This window comes from Oryctolagus cuniculus, chromosome 5 (assembly GCF_964237555.1).
Source record: "Oryctolagus cuniculus chromosome 5, mOryCun1.1, whole genome shotgun sequence".
NCBI classification, from domain to species: domain Eukaryota; kingdom Metazoa; phylum Chordata; class Mammalia; order Lagomorpha; family Leporidae; genus Oryctolagus; species Oryctolagus cuniculus.
Window position 1 is genome coordinate 62,189,504 of NC_091436.1, and position 16,807 is coordinate 62,206,310.

The 16,807-nt window shown below is 49.8% G+C and overlaps 1 protein-coding gene across 1 annotated transcript in view; it reads right to left on the reverse strand.

Moving 5' to 3' along the window:
- Positions 1 to 16,807, reverse strand: part of LOC100346633 (uncharacterized) — a 172,841-nt gene that overhangs the window by 149,599 nt on the left and 6,435 nt on the right. Inside the window, exons 4-9 of the mRNA XM_070073713.1 lie at positions 14,098 to 14,211; positions 13,060 to 13,254; positions 12,003 to 12,144; positions 9,877 to 10,034; positions 4,840 to 4,992; positions 1,743 to 1,844 (exon numbers count right to left, since the gene is read on the reverse strand). Coding sequence (XP_069929814.1) covers positions 1,743 to 1,844; positions 4,840 to 4,992; positions 9,877 to 10,034; positions 12,003 to 12,144; positions 13,060 to 13,254; positions 14,098 to 14,211 — 864 coding nt within the window. The remainder of the gene's footprint in view (positions 1 to 1,742; positions 1,845 to 4,839; positions 4,993 to 9,876; positions 10,035 to 12,002; positions 12,145 to 13,059; positions 13,255 to 14,097; positions 14,212 to 16,807) is intronic.

A 16,807-nucleotide genomic window follows, 5' to 3' on the forward strand; every position in this document is an offset into this window, starting at 1 on the left:
ATCCAATTTTAAAAATGGGCAAGGGGGGCAGAATTGTGGCACAGTGGGCTAAACCACTGCCTGCAGCACCAACATCTCATATGGACGCCATGTCCTGGCTGCTCCACTTCCAATCCAGCTCCCTGGTAATGGCCTAGGAAAGCAGGGAAGATGGCCCAACTCCTTGGGCCCCTGCACCTAGATGGGAGACTTGGATGAATTTCCTGGCTCCTGATTCAGCCTGCCTCAGCCCTGGCTGATGCGGCCACTTGGGGAGTGAACCAGCAGATGGAAGATCCCTCCCTGTGTGTCTCTCCCTCTCTCTCTGTAATTCTGCCTTCCAAATAAAGAAATAGCTTTTTTTTTTTTTTCAAATGGGCAAAGGATTTGAATAGGCATTTCTTCAAAGATGATATAAAATGGTAACCAAATAAAAAATATGAAACAAAAATGTGAAAATATGCTCAAGATGACTAATTATAAGAGAATGTGAATCAATTCACAGTGGGATATCAATCATCTCATACCCACCAAGAGTCTACTATTAAGAACACGGAGTGGGGGGTTGGTAGGCTCACTAGTTAAGCTGCTCATTAGGAACCCTCATTCCGTATCAGAATGCCTGGGTCTGAGTCCCAGCTACCCTGCTTCTGCTCCAGCTTCCTGCTAATGTGAATCCTGGGAGGCAGCAGGTGTCAGCTCAAATAGTTGGGTTCCTGCCACCCACCTGGGAAACTTAGATTGAGTTCCAGGCTTCACCTGGAGTGAACCAGTGGTAGGGAGCGCTCTGTCTCTCTCTCACTCTGTCTCTCTTCTCCCTTCCCTCCATCCTCCCCTCTAAAAAATCTAACTAAATAGTAAAAATAATAATAATAATAATTGTTGGTGAGGATGCAGCAAAACTGAAATCCTTGTGCACTCTTAGCAGGATTGCACAATGGTGCAAGTGCTATGGAAAACAGTGCAGTTTCCCTTTAAAAATTAAAAATAAAATTACCATATGATGCAGCAATTCTACTTCTGGGCATACACTCAAAAGAATTGAAAGCAGAATCCTGAAGAGATATTTGCATACTCATGTTCATAGCAACATCATTCACAAGAGCCTCAAAGTGACAGCAACTCAACCTTCCATCAGTAGATGAGAAGATCAACAAAATGTAGTGGATACCAACAAGGGAATGTGTCAGCTTTAAAAAGCAGGAATTCGGACCTGTTTAGGATATCACCCTAAGTAAAGCCAGATAGTCATCAAGAGACTCACACTGTGTGATTCCATGTATACGAGGTATTTCAAGTAGCCAGATTCCTAGGAACAGGAAGTAGAATGGTGCTTGGTAGAGGCAGAGGGGAGTGGCCTACCAGCACAGAGGTTCACGTCTGTGAGGCAGCAACACTGATCATAATGGGAAATTCATGTTGTGCGTTTCTACCACAATAAAAACACCATCATTTTGTGCAGTGTTTTTGTTTCAGACAAGGAGACTAAGACACCAAGAGGTTTCATTACCAGCCCAATCTCACACAGAGACTTGGTGCTGAAGCTGAACTAAAACCCAGTTCTGACAACTTTCTATTCTTCCCCGAAATCTAACAAGATTTTTAAAGTTTAGCAATAAGATCAGAACATTCCAAGGGAAGACTTCAGAATGAATCCATACCAACATCTTTTTTATTTTTTTTAAGTAGAAGGAAAAAAAATCCATTTTGGGGAGGACAATTTTCACAAGAATCTTATCAGGAGGGGAACATCATTTTCTTACCTTCAAAAACTTGGCTTGCAGGTGCATTAGTGCATCTATTCGTCTCCGTTCTTTTAGTCTGATCAAAAGTTTCCTTTGCCAGGGATCACATTTTGGCTTGATCTAGGAGGCAAACATTCACCTAAAGCTACAACCTAACACAGTGGCTTTCAATAAAGTTTCCATGCAAGCATGGAGATTCCAAAATCCTCTGCAATGAGCCCTGTCCTCAGTGCTGGGAGGTTTGCTGGAGCACACGAGGCTGCTTGGGCTCACGAGTCTGCGGCTCCCTGCTAGTGTCTGGTGTACGAGTCGCCGTTGCTCCGCCCAGGGCCATACTGCAGTGACTGAGCAGCAGGGATCCTAAAACCCATCAGTGTTGGGCATTGTCCTTGCTTTATGGTCAACAGAGGTTATCCACAGACTCCTTGTGACTCTCTATTTTTTTTTTTTTTTTTGACAGGCAGAGTGGACAGTGAGAGAGAGAGACAGAGAGAAAGGTCTTCCTTTTGCCATTGGTTCACTCTCCAATGGCCGCCGCAGCCGGCGCACCGCGCTGATCCGATGGCAGGAGCCAGGAGCCAGGTGCTTTTCCTGGTCTCCCATGGGGTGCAGGGCCCAAGCACCTGGTTCATCCTCCACTGCACTCCCTGGCCATAGCAGAGAGCTGGCCTGGAAGAGGGGCAACCGGGACAGAATCCAGCGCCCCGACTGGGACTAGAACCCGGTGTGCCGGCGCCGCAAGGTGGAGGATTAGCCTAGTGAGCCGCGGCGCCGGCCGTGACTCTCTATTTAATATCATCTTTCTCATTAATAAACTGCATTTCAGAAATTGGTTGAGGCCGGTGCTGTGCGTGGCGCAGTAGGTTAATCCTCCACCTGTGGTGCCAGCATCCCATATGGGTGCTGGTTCTTGTCCAGCTCTCTGCTTATGGCCTGGGAAAGCAGTGGAAGGTGGCCCAAATGCTTGGGCCCCTGTACCCGCATGGGAGAACTGGAAGAAGCTCCTGGCTCCTGGCTTCGGATTGGCGTAGCCCCAGCTGTTGCAGCCATCTGGGGAGTGAACCAGCGGATAGAAGTCCTCTCTCTCTCTCTCTGTCTCTCCCTCTCACTGTCTGTAACTCTACCACCTCTCAAATAAATTAATTCATTCATTTTAAAAAAAGAAATTGGTTCTTGAGTGGTAAATGCCATCAATCTGCTGATAATTCTCAAATTTATATCTCAGCCTGAAGCTTCAGTTAACCGCCTCCTTGATACCTGTAACGCAACATCGAGTGTAAAAGTCTCAGATGGAAAACTGCCCTGTTGCCCCAGCCCCAGCCCCAGCCCTAGGAATAACCTGTGATACCCCTCTTTTCTCTTGGTCCAGCTTTGCTATGGGCTAAATGATTGTGCCCCTCCAAAGTCCCAGAGGTGATGGTATTAGACGGGGGACTTTTGGAAAATGAGTATATCTGGAAAAGAGAGCCCTCATGAATAGGACTTTGTCCTCAGGAAAGAGGCCAGAGGGAGCTTATTCATCCCCTCCACCATGCGAGGACACAGCCAGACGTTCATGGTTCTGCAGCCCCTGAGAGGGCCCTTGCCAGAACCCAACCATGCTGCCACCCTGAACTTGGATTTCTCAACTGCCAGAACAATGAGAGGTCAATTTTGTTCATTTATAAGATACCCAACTTAATGTGTGTGTGTTTAAGTAACCTGAATAGACTTGAACAATCATATGTTTTTTTCCCTTTACAACACAATCAAACCTCACCGTCTGTGGGTTCTGTGCTTGCAAATTCAACTCTGGTGGACCTTTCATGGACACTTGCAGAGTGTGAAAAATCGTGTCCCCAGCTAAGGCTGGCCAGGGCGACCCTGCAGGTAAGTGTCCTGCTTGTGATGTAGCATTAACAGTTTTCATATGTGTGTGTGTTTGTTGGTGATTTCACTGCTGCAAATGGTGCTGCTTAGTGTTGCTGGACACAAGGCCGCCGTGACGTGCCTACAGAGACAACAGGTGTGTTAGATAAGCCTCCTGGAGGCAGGCATGCCTAGGGTGTTGGCCAGGAGTTCAGCATGAATGAGTCAGCCATGTATATTCAGTTAGATAATTTTAAACAGAAGCATACCCAAGACAAGGCTATGTGTCGATCAGTCGATTAAAATGTTGTGACCAGGGGCAGGCATTTAGTCTAGTGGTTAAGACACTGGTTGAGACAGCTGCATTCCGTATCAGAGTACCTGAGCTCAATGCCTGGGTCCAGCTCTGGACTCTGGCTTCCTGTTAATGCAGACCAAGGAAGCAGCTGTCAAGGCTAAAGTGATTCTGTTCCTGCCACTCACACGGGAGTGCTAAATTGAATTCTCAGCTCTCTGCCTGGCCCAGTTGGTCCCACAGTGCAGACATTTGGGAAATAAAACAGTAGATGGGAATGTTCTCCCTCTCTCTCTCTCTCTCTCTCTCTCATCTCAAATAAATGAAACTTCTTTTAAAATCAGTAAAATGTTGTGAGCAGAGACACAGGAAACCTAACCCGCTATTTCCCCTAGAGATGATTCAGTATTTACTAGAGCAAAGTTCTCGGTAACTTTCTAGAACACAACTACCTTGTCCGGTGAAAATGCGTTGCATTTAGCCCTGCTCACCACTATATCCTTTACTCTGCTTACTCAGGCCTGCTTTGTGAATTGTGTGTCTCTAGTTCCAAGGGTCATTCCTAACACACAGTATACACCCAACAAGTTGTTTTCAGCTAAAAAGTCAGCTGCACCTTTGCATATTACCCTTCTCTTTATTCTTGCCAAAGCAGGAAGGGAGTGTTGATCAAATCGAGCAGGGTACGGGAGACTGGGGAACGCCCAGAGAAGGCGGGTCAGCACAGCTAACTTCTGCATGGAGTCCCAGCAGGCAGCGAGCTGGCAGAGCCTGGCCAATAGTTCAAGGCCAACTTCTTGAGTGGCTACACCTGACAACAAGCAGGTGTCTCTACTGGTCCCAGAGGGCAGTGAGGAGAGGGCCCACCAGGGACAGACCACCCTGGTGCTGCCAGGTAGCCTGGCCTGGTTGGAGGGCACAGTGACACAGCTGATGCCACCCCCAGGGGCCTGTCACCACAGGCCCCCTTACCTTTATAAAGGGAATCCAATTGGCTCTCTTTTTCAGGGCTGAAGGAGGTCCTGCCAGACCCAGATTCTCTGCAGTTGCCTTCCGAGCTTCATAGTCGGGAAACGTCTGCATCTTCTGTTGCTCCATGAAGATGCTTTGAAATTTTTGGGAAACCTGCATGGGAGTGAGAGCCCCGGAAAAAAAAAAAAAAGTGTCGGACATTAGGCCTTTCTGAAAACAGCTGCTGATTGCCTTTGAAGTAGCCTGTGACCAAAATTAATTCCTAAAGCTTGCCTTTGAGAGAAAGAGGGGGCTCAAAAAGGCGCGTTTGTCAGCTCATTACCATCATCGTGGGTGTGCACTGATCCTGAATGCCTGCTCCAAACTTGGAAATGGATTAGCCTACTCATTGAGTAGTATTTTGACCCAGACTCTGAGGGTAAGAGAGAACACAATGATCCACTCTGGGGAACAGGTTCACTTTTTCTGGTCACCTGGTGAAGGAAACAATGCAAGGATGATTACATCCTGCTCCCAGAGCCTGACTGGGTTGTTTCAAGAGACAGGAGTGCAGCTGTCGGAGCTGCTGAAACTCCTCCGGGGGCCTGGTCCATTCCCTCCGCAGCTCCCTTACACATGTGTCCAGCTTCCAGAACCCCACCTCCACCTGAGTGGGCGGGGCCAGTGAGCTGGTGGTGGCCCACACTGCGTGGTGATGTTCCCACCATATGATGAGCCACTCAAGGCCACAGACTGTGACCCACAGGAACTCACCACAGGGGCAGGCACCTGACGCAACTGTAAGGAGCCTGCCTGGGACATCCACAACCAGTATTGGAGCACCTGGGTCAAGTCCTGGCTCAGCTTTTGAGTCCAGCTTCCTGCTAATGTGCACCCTGGGAGGTAGCAGGTTAAAACATACCTCACCACACATCATACATACACGTACGGACACACAGAGAACCTGCAACGGGGCTAGCATTGCTAAGCTGTGTCTGCAAGGGTGAGCAAGCACTTGAGCCACAAAGCTGAAGAATCTCCTAGTTAATGCTGGTATCTCCAAAGCTGTGCTACCCAACATGTCGCCCCCAGCCACACATGGCCAGTTACCACTTAAATGTGAATCTGTTAAAATGACCTAGAGTTGAAGATTTAATGCTTCGGGTGCACTAGGCGCACTTCAAATGCTCAGTAGCCATGTGTGACTGGCAGTTAGCATGTTGGTCAGAGACTGAACGTATCCATCATGGCTAGTCTAGATGTGGGATGGCAAACATTCTTGTCAATATTTCAGATAGTAAATATTTTAGCCTTGCCAGACCTCAGGGTCTCACTTGCAGCTACTCTAGTCTGCCATTGCAGTGTAGAAGCAGCCATAGACAAATCACAAATGAATGAGCACGGTCTAAGTATTTGTGTTACTGTGTCTGCATAAAATTCATGTGTTAAAAAAAAAAATCCCAAACCCCAGGGGACCAGCATTGTGGCACGACACCAGCATCCCTTGTGAATGCTGATCCAAGTCCCAGCTGCTCCACTTTCCATCCAACTCCCTGCTAATGGCCTGGGACAAGCAGCAGAAGATGGCTCAAGTACTTTGGGCCCTGCCACCTATGTGGGAGATCCGGGTGAAGCTCTTGGCCCTTGGCTTTAGCATGGTTCAGCCCTGGCCATTGTGGCTACCTGGGGAGTAAACCAGTGGATATTTCTCTCTCTCATCTCTATCTCTGTCTCCAAGTCTCTGTAACTCTAAGTTTCAGGCAAATAAGTAAATCTTAAAAACAAACAAACAGGCCGGCGCCGCGGCTCACTAGGCTAATCCTCCGCCTAGCGGCGCCGGCACACCGGGTTCTAGTCCCGGTCGGGGCGCCGGATTCTGTCCCGGTTGCCCCTCTTCCAGGCCAGCCCTCTGCTGTGGCCCGGGAGTGCAGTGGAGGATGGCCCAGGTGCTTGGGCCCTGCACCCCATGGGAGACCAGGAAAAGCACCTGGCTCCTGGCTCCTGCCATCGGATCAGCGCGGTGCGCCGGTCGCATCGCGCTGGCCGCGGCGGCCATTGGAGGGTGAACCAACGGCAAAGGAAGACCTTTCTCTCTGTCTCTCTCTCTCTCACTGTCCACTCTGCCTGTCAAAAAAAAAAAAAAAAAAAAAAACAAACAAACAAACAAAAAAATCCCAACCCCCAAGAGGAGTGGTATTAGGAGGTGGGGGCCTTTGGGTGTGATTAGGTCATGAGGATGGAGCCTGATGAATAGTGTTAGTGCCCTTATAAAAGATACTGCAGGGCCAGCACTGTGGCTCACTAAGCTAATCCTCCACCTGCGGCGCTGGCACACCGGGTTCTAGTCCCGGTTGGGGCGCCGGATTCTGTCCCGGTTGTTCCTCTTCCAGGCCAGCTCTCTGCTGCGGCCCTGGAGTGCAGTGGAGGATGGCCCAGGTCCTTGGGCCCTGCACCCGCATGGGAGACCAGGAGGAAGCACCTGGCTCCTGGCTTCGGATCGGCGCAGCGCACCAGCTATGAAGGAAGACCTTTCTCTCTCTGTCTCTATCACTGTCCACTCTGCCTGAAAAAAAAAAAAAAAAAAAAAAAAAACAAAACACTGCAGAGAAACCCTGGCCCTTCTCCCACGTGCAGGCATAGCAAGAAGGTACTGTCTCTGACCCAGACAGCAAGCCCTCACCAGATACCCAATCCAGCTCTAGCCTCCAGAACTATAAAAGATATGTTTCTGGCTTATGAGCATGAGTTTATGGCATTTGGTTATAACAGCTGAAATAACAGCTATAATTCCAACAGAACACACACACATGGCAGCAACAGGCTGTCACCTGCTAACCCTGCTCTAGGGCATTATGAACCAGCACAGAACCTAAATACAGGAACTCTTCCTACACAAAAAGCCATTCCATGTGATTGGCTACTTTGGGAGAAGCTGGGATTTCATATAACACTGTCATAAGAAAATCAAAAATAGTAGCCCGTGTCGTGACACAGTGGGTTAAGCTACTGCTTGCAACACCAGCATCCCCTGAGTGCCAGTTCCAGGCCTGGCTGCTCTGCTTCCAGTACAGCTTCCTGCTAATGTATCTAGGAAGGCAGCAGAAGTGGCACTTCTTGCCACCCACGTGGGAGACCTGGATGGAGTTTCTGGCTCCTGGCTTCTGCCCGGCCCAGCCCTGGCTGTTGCAGGCATTTGAGAAGTGAGCCAGCAGATGGAAGATCTCCCCCCACCTCATTCTCTGTCTTTAAAAACACAACTACATATATAAATCTTAAAAAAAAAAAGATTTATTTATTTATTTGAAAGTCAGTGTTACACAGAGAAAGAAGGAGAGGCAGAGAAAGAGAGGACTTCCATCCACTGGTTCACTCCCTAATTGGCCACAATTGTCGGAGCTGCACTGATCCAAAGCCAGGAGCCAGGAGCTTCTTCCAGGTTTCCCACGTGGGTGCAGGGACCCAAGGACTTGGGCCATCTTCTACCACTTTCCCAGGCCATAGCAGAGAGCTGGATCAGAAGAGGAGCAGCTGGGACTCAAACTGGCGCTCATATGGGATGCCGACACTGCAGGCAGCGCTTTACCCACTACGCTACAGTACCAGCCCCTGAATTTTTTTTATTAGAGTAGAAATTGTCACCACGAAGGGAGACAGGTTGCTCTTTGGGAACAAGGCTGCTTTGCTGGGTGCCCTGCCAAACCTGTAGTTAGTTGTTTGTTTCCGATTGATAATGTATATAGCCCACTCGACCAGAATGTATTCTTTCATTTGGGTTCTTTGTAAACAGCATCTTACGTTGATTCTACTGTCATACTACTCGGCAATAAGAAAATTGAGGACACTGCCGCAGAAGCTCTTTGCTGAAGATGCTGCTGCTGCCCACCTAGAAAGGGAGAAAAAGGCGAAACCCCACCAACTGCAGAGAACCCACAGCACATGCTACCATTGGTTCCAGAGAACTTAAAAAGTCTGTGTGGGGGCTGGTGCTGTGGTATAGCAGGTAAAAACTGCCACCTGCAGTGCCAGCATCCCATGTTCTAGTCCCGCTGCTTCACTTCCCATCCAGCTCTCTGCTACGGCCTGGGAAAGCAGTAGAAGATGGCCCAAGTCCTTGGGCTCCTGCACCCGCAGCTCCAGGCTCCTGGCTTCAGATTGGCCCAGCTCCGGCTGTTGTGGCCAGTTGGGGAGTGAACCAGTGGTTAGAAGACCTCTCTCTCTCTCTCTGCCTCTTCTCTCTCTGTGTAGCTCTGACTTCCAAACAAATAAATAAATCTTAAAAAAAAAAAAAAATGAGTCGGTGTGAATGGAACAAATACAAACGCAAGTGAACCTTCAAGGCCAAGCAAATGGTGATAGTGGAGACGGTGGCTGCTTCTGACACGCAGAGCATTCCAAACCATTCAGATTTGATTTTTGCCTGTTTGAATAAATCCATTTGTTATTTCCACCCAGTGACTGTATGCATACTTGCCAATCAAATGCACCTGCTTCTGGAAAAACATCTCTATGGTTGAAACTCCTGCTAAAATAATTTGTTACAATGCATCTGGGCTCTCTACCCACAGTCTTATTTTTCCCTTTGCTTTTGCTAACACCAGTTGTTAAAGGAAGCGCAACTGTGTTACAGCAGAGCAGACTGTGCAATTGTGAACAGAAGTGCAGGTGTGCACTCTGAATACGAGGCATCTTGTCACTCAGGAGAGCTATTGCAGCACATTCTGAGAACTGGAAGGCTTTAGACACCTGATCATTGCACCACGCAGACTTGCCAAATCTTGGCTACATTGACATCTTCTACTATACACTGTAGCCTACCTTTTTCTTCAAATTCTGCAGAAAAAAAAATGCATCCCACTATGCCACTGAGGTTTGCTTCTGAGGGTCCCATAGCTCAGAGAATAAATTCTCCTAAGTGCCAATCTAAATTCCACCTGTTACTATTCTATCTCCTCACTCTGGAAACAATCATTGGCTGTAAAACTACGAAATGTTTGGCCAATACCACTGATTTCTTTCAAGGACACCTAGGCTGGCATTAAGCAAGAATACACCAAGTACCAAGAAAAACAGCTGCATCTCCTTTGCAGCATCCCTGAGCTCTTTGACGTCGTATGGGATGTGGAAATGGGAGAGGAGGGACTTCAGTTGAGGCTTCAGGTCTTCTGCTTCTGCTGTGTGTTGGGGCAAGACACAAGCAGCCTCTGCTCTCCTTGAACCTGGAAAAAAAAATCCCAAACCAAGAGCATTAAGACCAATGAAGAGCAGTTGGAGGAGTGGGCAGGGAGTCCTATGAGAACAGGGGCTAGGCCGGCGCCGTGGCTCAATAGGCTAATCCTCCGCCTTGCGGTGCTGGCACACCGGGTTCTAGTCCCAGTCGGGGCGCTGGATTCTGTCCCGGTTGCCCCTCTTCCAGGCCAGCTCTCTGCTATGGCCAGGGAGTGCAGTGGAGGATGGCTCAAGTGCTTGGGCCCTGCACCCCATGGGAGACCAGGAGAAGCACCTGGCTCCTGCCATCGGATCAGCGTGGTGCGCCGGCCGTGGCGGCCATTGGAGGGTGAACCAACGGCAAAAGGAAGACCTTTCTCTCTGTCTCCCTCTCTCTCACTGTCCACTCTGCCTGTCAAAAAAAAAAAAAAAAAGAGAGAGAAAGAGAACAGGGGCTAGGACCCCCCTCTGCCGAGGGAAGCCCCTCTGCTCCTTGCCCAGCCTGCCCTGCCATGATTGACAGTCTGTGCCACACCTGACCAGGTACGTCTGACAGGTGCTTGGAGCTGGGTGTCTTAGGAAGGCAGCAGGGACTCCTCGCCTGGCTCGCGGCCTGTAGGAGAAACCCAGCAGAAGGTTTGTAGAATGACTGAGTGGGAGAGGAACTGACGAGAACCCTTTGGGGTAAAGAGAGAATATTATTGAGAAGTTCCCGGCTGGCGCGGTGGCTCACTAGGCTAATCCTCAGCCTGCGGCGCTGGCACCCCGGGCTCTAGTCCCGGTTGGGGCGCTGGATTCTGTCCCAGTTGCTCCTCTTCCAGGCCAGCTCTCTGCTGTGGCCCGGGAGTACAGTGGAGGATGGCCCAAGTGCTTGGGCCCTGCACCCGCATGGGAGACCAGGAGGAAGCACCTGGCTCCTGGCTTTGGATCGGCGCAGTCCGCCGGCCATAGCAGCCACTTAGGGGGTGAACCAAAAAAAAAAAGAGAAGTTCCCAACACCTTGGAAGCAGTCTTCCTCTGCTTTCCTCTAACTCCCACTCATGTCTGAGGACCCCGTCTGGCATGCTGTCCTACGAGAAGCTGGCTGCCTCTCCCAGGTGTTCCTCTGAGACCCTGTACATAGTGCAAGCAAGCACGCTGCTCAGAGTAGAGACCTGTTCATGTCTCTTAGGCACCTGGAACCCCCGGGAAGGGCAGGGGGGCTGTGCTGACTCAGATGAGGAGTCTTTGAGAACTGTGTGACATGCAGATGGAAGGGACCTTAGGGATGGCGTACTCCGAAAGGCTGGTTCTGAAGATGAGTCGGTTGAGGCCCAAGGAGTCCACATGCAGGCCCACGGTGGGGCCTGGAGTCCTGAGCCCAGCACTCATGACTTCTAAGCCCATTGCCCTGCCGTCTTTCTTTTTTATTTTTTTAGACTTATTTTTTATTTATTTGAGTTACAGAGAGAGGTAGAGACAGATCTTGCATTTGCTGATTCATTTCCCAAATGGCTGCAATGGCCAGAGCTGAGCTGATCTGAAGCCAGGAGCCAGGAACAGGGGCCCAAGACTTGGGCCATCTTCCACTGCTTTTCCAGGCCATAATAGAGATCTGGATCGGAAGAAGAGCAGTTGGGACTAGAACCAATGTCCATATGGGATGCTGGTGCCACAGACCAGAGCTTTAACCCATTGCACCACAGCACTGCCCCCCTTCTTTCTTGATTATCTAATTCTAAAGATGAAGACAGGAGCCAGTGTTGTGATGCAGTGGGTTAAGCCATCACTGGCAACACCGGCATTCTGTATTGGAGCACCAGTTTGAGTCCCAGCTGCTAATGTGCCTGGGAAGGTAGCAGATGATGGCTCAAGGACTTGGGCCCCTGCCACCCATGTGGGATCCCAGATGGAGTGTCTGGCTCCTGGGTTCAGATCTGGCTGTTGTGGACATTTGGGGAATGAGCCAATACCCTAGGTGAAATAAGACTGTTTCTGACCTGCAATGCTGGTATCCACAGTGCCAGGAGATGCAGAACCCTGGACATCGGGGTTGATGTCATTGACATTGACCTTCTCATTTTCAGGGGCTTGTTTTTCAGTGTCACTCAGCACCTTGGAGATGGGTAGATTCTGGAGGGCCTGCAGAAAGGCACAACCAAGACACCATGGTCAAGCTTCCGGCTGTAGGGTCAGGAGCACTCTGCTCCCATGATGAGCAGGAGAGGGGCAGAACCTCAGTGAGCTGCCCAGGGACGAGGGAGCTGAGTTTGTGCCTGTTACTCACTCTGGGGGCCTCAACCTCCAGCACGGTCCACAGGGATCAAACACACAAGGCAGACAAGGCCCTGTGGAGGGGTGAGGGCTACAAAAAGGGATCAGACTGGGGCAACCCCAAAGAGCCCTCGGTGTGAGTAGTATGGAGGACCTGGACTTGTGAGCAGGTGTTTAGAGCCTGTGTGACCCGGGAGAGATGGGCTGGAGGTGGAGCCCATTGGGTGGGACTGGCCGTGGGGAAGGCACAAATCACAGCGATGGCTTCCTGAGCTGGCTGACTCTGTGGATGGTGTAACACGGAGCTGAGTAGGAAAAGCTTGAGGTAGGGAAGCAACAGTCTGTCTAAAATGGAAATGCAGTCCTGGTAGGGCTTTGTGATGCTGCTCACCGGAGTCAGGGCCTCTCCCTGCCCTGTGCTCTGGCTTCCTCTACGCCTTCCTAGGCCACTGCATTTCCATTGCAAGCCCTCACCTGTCTTCCCACTAGCCTGAGACCTCTCCGTCTCTCAGAAAGACTGTATCTTTGCTGTGGGGTCTGGGACGAGTACCGGGCACATATTAGATCCTCATGAGAAAGCTGACTTACGGAGTGACGTCCAGAGAGCAAACTCTCCCAACAAGAAGTTTCCAAGAGAAGGGCCAGTGACTGTCGCTTCCCTGTCATTTGTAGGGCAGGTAGAGTGTACAATTGTGACAACCCCAAACTAGAGAACAAGTGCGAGAAAACCACGTGTTGACCACTCCCGGGGAGGGCACCACGGCATCCCCAAGCTTCACTTACCTGCAGGTAGCGGTGGACAGTCCGGAGAGAGTGCAGGTGACACACGAGCCACTTGGTGTAGATGGTTAGGTCTTCCAGGGTTACTAACTCAGGAGGGTTGGTTTTTCCCATCAGGAAGTTCTCTCGAGCCACAGACAATCTTTCAGCTCTCTGAGCAGCATCACTGCACTCCTGCATAATGTAGCCAACTTGTTTCTATTTAAAAGGGTTACAAGGGAAGAGCTTGGTGTTTGCCCACCTTCCTTAGTCTCTGTATCACTGGCTTCCAAGAGTAGGGGAATGCTGTTGGGGGCCAGAGAAGGGACTCTTGGGATCCCAAGGTTCCTCCATCTCCTGAGTTTGACAAGGGCAGTGGTTCTACGCTTAGGACTTGGAAGGAGAGAGACCCCAAATAGAGAGTCAGTGCCCAAGGAGGTTTAGGAACTGGCTTTAGCTTCTGGGCCCTTTCCCTGGCACAGAGGAGACCAAGACTATAAAAAGAAAATTATTTCCCATCATATAAAACATTATCTTGTCAGCCTTTTTCAAAAATAGGAAGCAGAGGGCTGGTGCTGCAGCGTAGCAGGTGGGGCCATCACCTGCAGTACCGGCATCCCATGTGGGTGCCGGTTCGAATCCTGGCTGCTCCACTTCCAATCCAGCTCTCTGCTGTGGCCTGGGAAAGGAGGATGGCCCAAGTGCTTGGGCTCCTGCACCCATGTGGGAGACCCGGAGGAAGCTCCTGGCTCCTGGCTTCGGATCGGCACAGCTCCAGCCGTTGCAGCCATCTGGGGAGTGAACTAGCAGATGGAAGACCCCTTTCTCTCGCTCTCTGCCTCTCCTTCTCTTTATGTGTAACTCTAACTTTCAAATAAATAAATAAATCTTAAAAAAAAAAAAAGGGAAGCATTATCTTCTACCACCGGCAGAAGGAGCAAGAAAATACACATTTCAGTTCCTTGCCCATCCCCAGCCGTGACCTGAAACACCTGACAAGCTCATCGGCCATTTGGCTGCATTCCGAAGAGCAGCCCAGCGTTCTGTCCGTGAGCTTCCTACCTTGTAAAGCGGAAAAAGCTGCTCCATGGGCTGACCGCGCCGGCAAAACCTCTTCCATCTGAGCACGTGGAGGCGTTTGCTCTGAACCAGCTGGGCGGTTCTCGCTGTGTAATGCTTTAACAACAACAGCAAAAATAAACACTTGGCACGACACAATTACAGTGGGGAGACAGTTAATTCTTAAGAATGGCAACGACAGGTAAACCAGACCAGTGACTGGTTGGTTCGCACACGTGTATTTTCCTATGTGTAGACCATAAAACTGAGAAGCATGACTCAGGATGTGATTCAGGTTTAAATAAAGCGAGGAGGCATTTCTAAATCTCTATGATCTGATGCTGAGTCAGTAGATTGTAAGCTCATTTATCAGTTAGTCAACAGTTTTAAACCTGACATAAAAGTCTGTCAGAGTAGCTGAAGCTGAACTTAACATTTTGTATTAAAAACTGAAATGGTGGAGCCAGCACTGTGGCATAATGGGTAAAGCCACCATCTGTGACAACAGCATCCCAGAGGGGCACAAGTTCGTGTCCCAGCTGTTCCCTTCCAATCCAGCTCCCTGCTAACGGCCTGGAAAAAGCAGAAGATGGTCCAAGTGTTTGGGCCCCTGCCACCCATGGGGGGGCCCCCAGATGAAGCTCGTGGCTCCTGACTCCTGGCTTCGGCCTGGCTCAGCACTGGCCATTGTGGCCATCTGTAGGGTGAACCAGAGATGGAAGATCTCTCTCTCTCTCTCTTTCCTTCTCTCTTTCTGTAACTCTTTCAAAATAAATTAAAAAATCTCTAAAAAAAAACTTAAACAATTAGTCAAAATACAAAATATATTACAGATAAGATTATAACATGTAACCTCAGATCACAAATTTTATGTACCTCAAAAAGAGTTAAGCCAACTTTTTTTTTTTTTTTGGATAGAGTGGACAGTGAGAGAGACAGAGTCTTCCTTCCATTGGTTCACCCCCAAAATGGCCGCTAGGGCCAGCGCACTGTGTCAATCCGAAGCCAGGAGCCAGGTGCTTCTCCTGGTCTCCCATGCGGGCGCAGGGCCCAAGCACTTGGGCCATCCTCCACTGCCCTCCTGGGCCACAGCAGAGAACTGGACTGGAAGAGGAGCAACTGGGACAGAATCCGGCACCCCAACCGGGACTAGAACCCGGGGTGCCAGCGCCACAGGTGGAGGATTAGCCTAGTGAGCCGCGGCACCGGCCCTAAGCCAACTCTTTAAAAATGCTTTCTCTCTGACAATAAAAACAACACTGGCTATGATAGAATTGCTAGGCCCAGACTCAGCCCTCCATCCTAGAGAAGCAGAAACCTCAACATCATATACATGACAATCACTTTCGACATTTACTGAGATGGGGGCCTGGGAGGGAAGGGGAAGACCGGGCCAGAAGGGAAACCAATCATATAAGCTGCTGTGATCACACTGGTTTTCTTCTTGAAGGCGGTTTCTGAGCCCTGGAGCAGGAAAGGGAATCGTAGGCAGAGTGGGAGACATCTCTGAGTTAATCCGAGAGAAACAGAAGTTTGGGATGCAGAGTGAGCAGCAGCCTGCAGGGCAGAGTGTCGGGGAGGAGGAAGTCAGGCAGACAAAGGGCTCCAGAAACCTGCAGGAGCTCCCTCTCAGCCTGTGGCTGAGCTCTGAGCCGGGCACACAGAAGGAGGAGCTCCAGGAGGTGTGCAGAGAATAAGTGACTGAGACCTTGCACGCTGAGTAATTCTCCAAGTTCACAGAGTGAAGGGTCTTCCTTGAAACCTGGGACCCTCAGGGAGATGCCAACAGCCTTAGGAACAATGGGAAATGATGCCTGGAATAAAGTTCATTCTAAACTCCTTCTAGAAGCAGGTGTTGTGGTATTGCAGGTTAAGCTGCCACCCTTGACACTGGTATCCCATAGGAGAGAGCCAGTTTGAGTCCCTACTCGGCTTCCCATCTGGCTCTCTGCCAATGTGCTTGGGAAGCAACAGATGACAGATGAAGTACTCGAGTTCCTGCCACCCATGTGGGAGACCCAGGTGGAGTTCTGGGCTCCTGGCTTCAGCCTGGCCCAGCCCTGGATGTTGTAGCCATTTGGGGAGTGATCCAGTGAATAGAAGATCTGTGTGAGGTGTGTGTGTGTGTGTGTGTCTCCCTCTGTCATTCTGCCCTTCAAATAAATAAATAAATCTTAAATCAATAAATGTGAATTCATTCTAACAAAGTTTAAAATCAAGACTTGAAAGAAGTAAGCTAATGGGTGGAATATAAAAAAAAAGCTGGCATTCAATAATGAAAAATTGATGACTTTTGAAAGTATTAGATATGCAAAGAAGAAAAAAGGAATGATCCATACACAGAAGAAAAATCAGTCACATGGGGCCAGCATTGTGGGGAAACAGATAAAGCCACTGCCTGCAATGCCTGTAATTCATATGGGCCCCAGTTGACGTCTCGGCTGCTCTGCTTCCAGTCCAGCTTCCTGCTGATGTGCTTGGGGAAGCAGCCAAGGATGTCTCAAGTGCTTGGACTCTGGCACCCATGTGGGAGGTGCAGAAGAAGCTCCTGGCTCCTGGCTTCAGCCTGGCCCAGCCTTGGCCTTTGTGGCCATTTGGGGAGTGAACCAGCGGATGGAAGATCTCTCTCTTCCTCCACCTTTCTACCCCTGCCTCTCTGTAACTCTGCCTTTCAAATACATAACATAAACCTTTAAAAAAAAATAGTCATGAG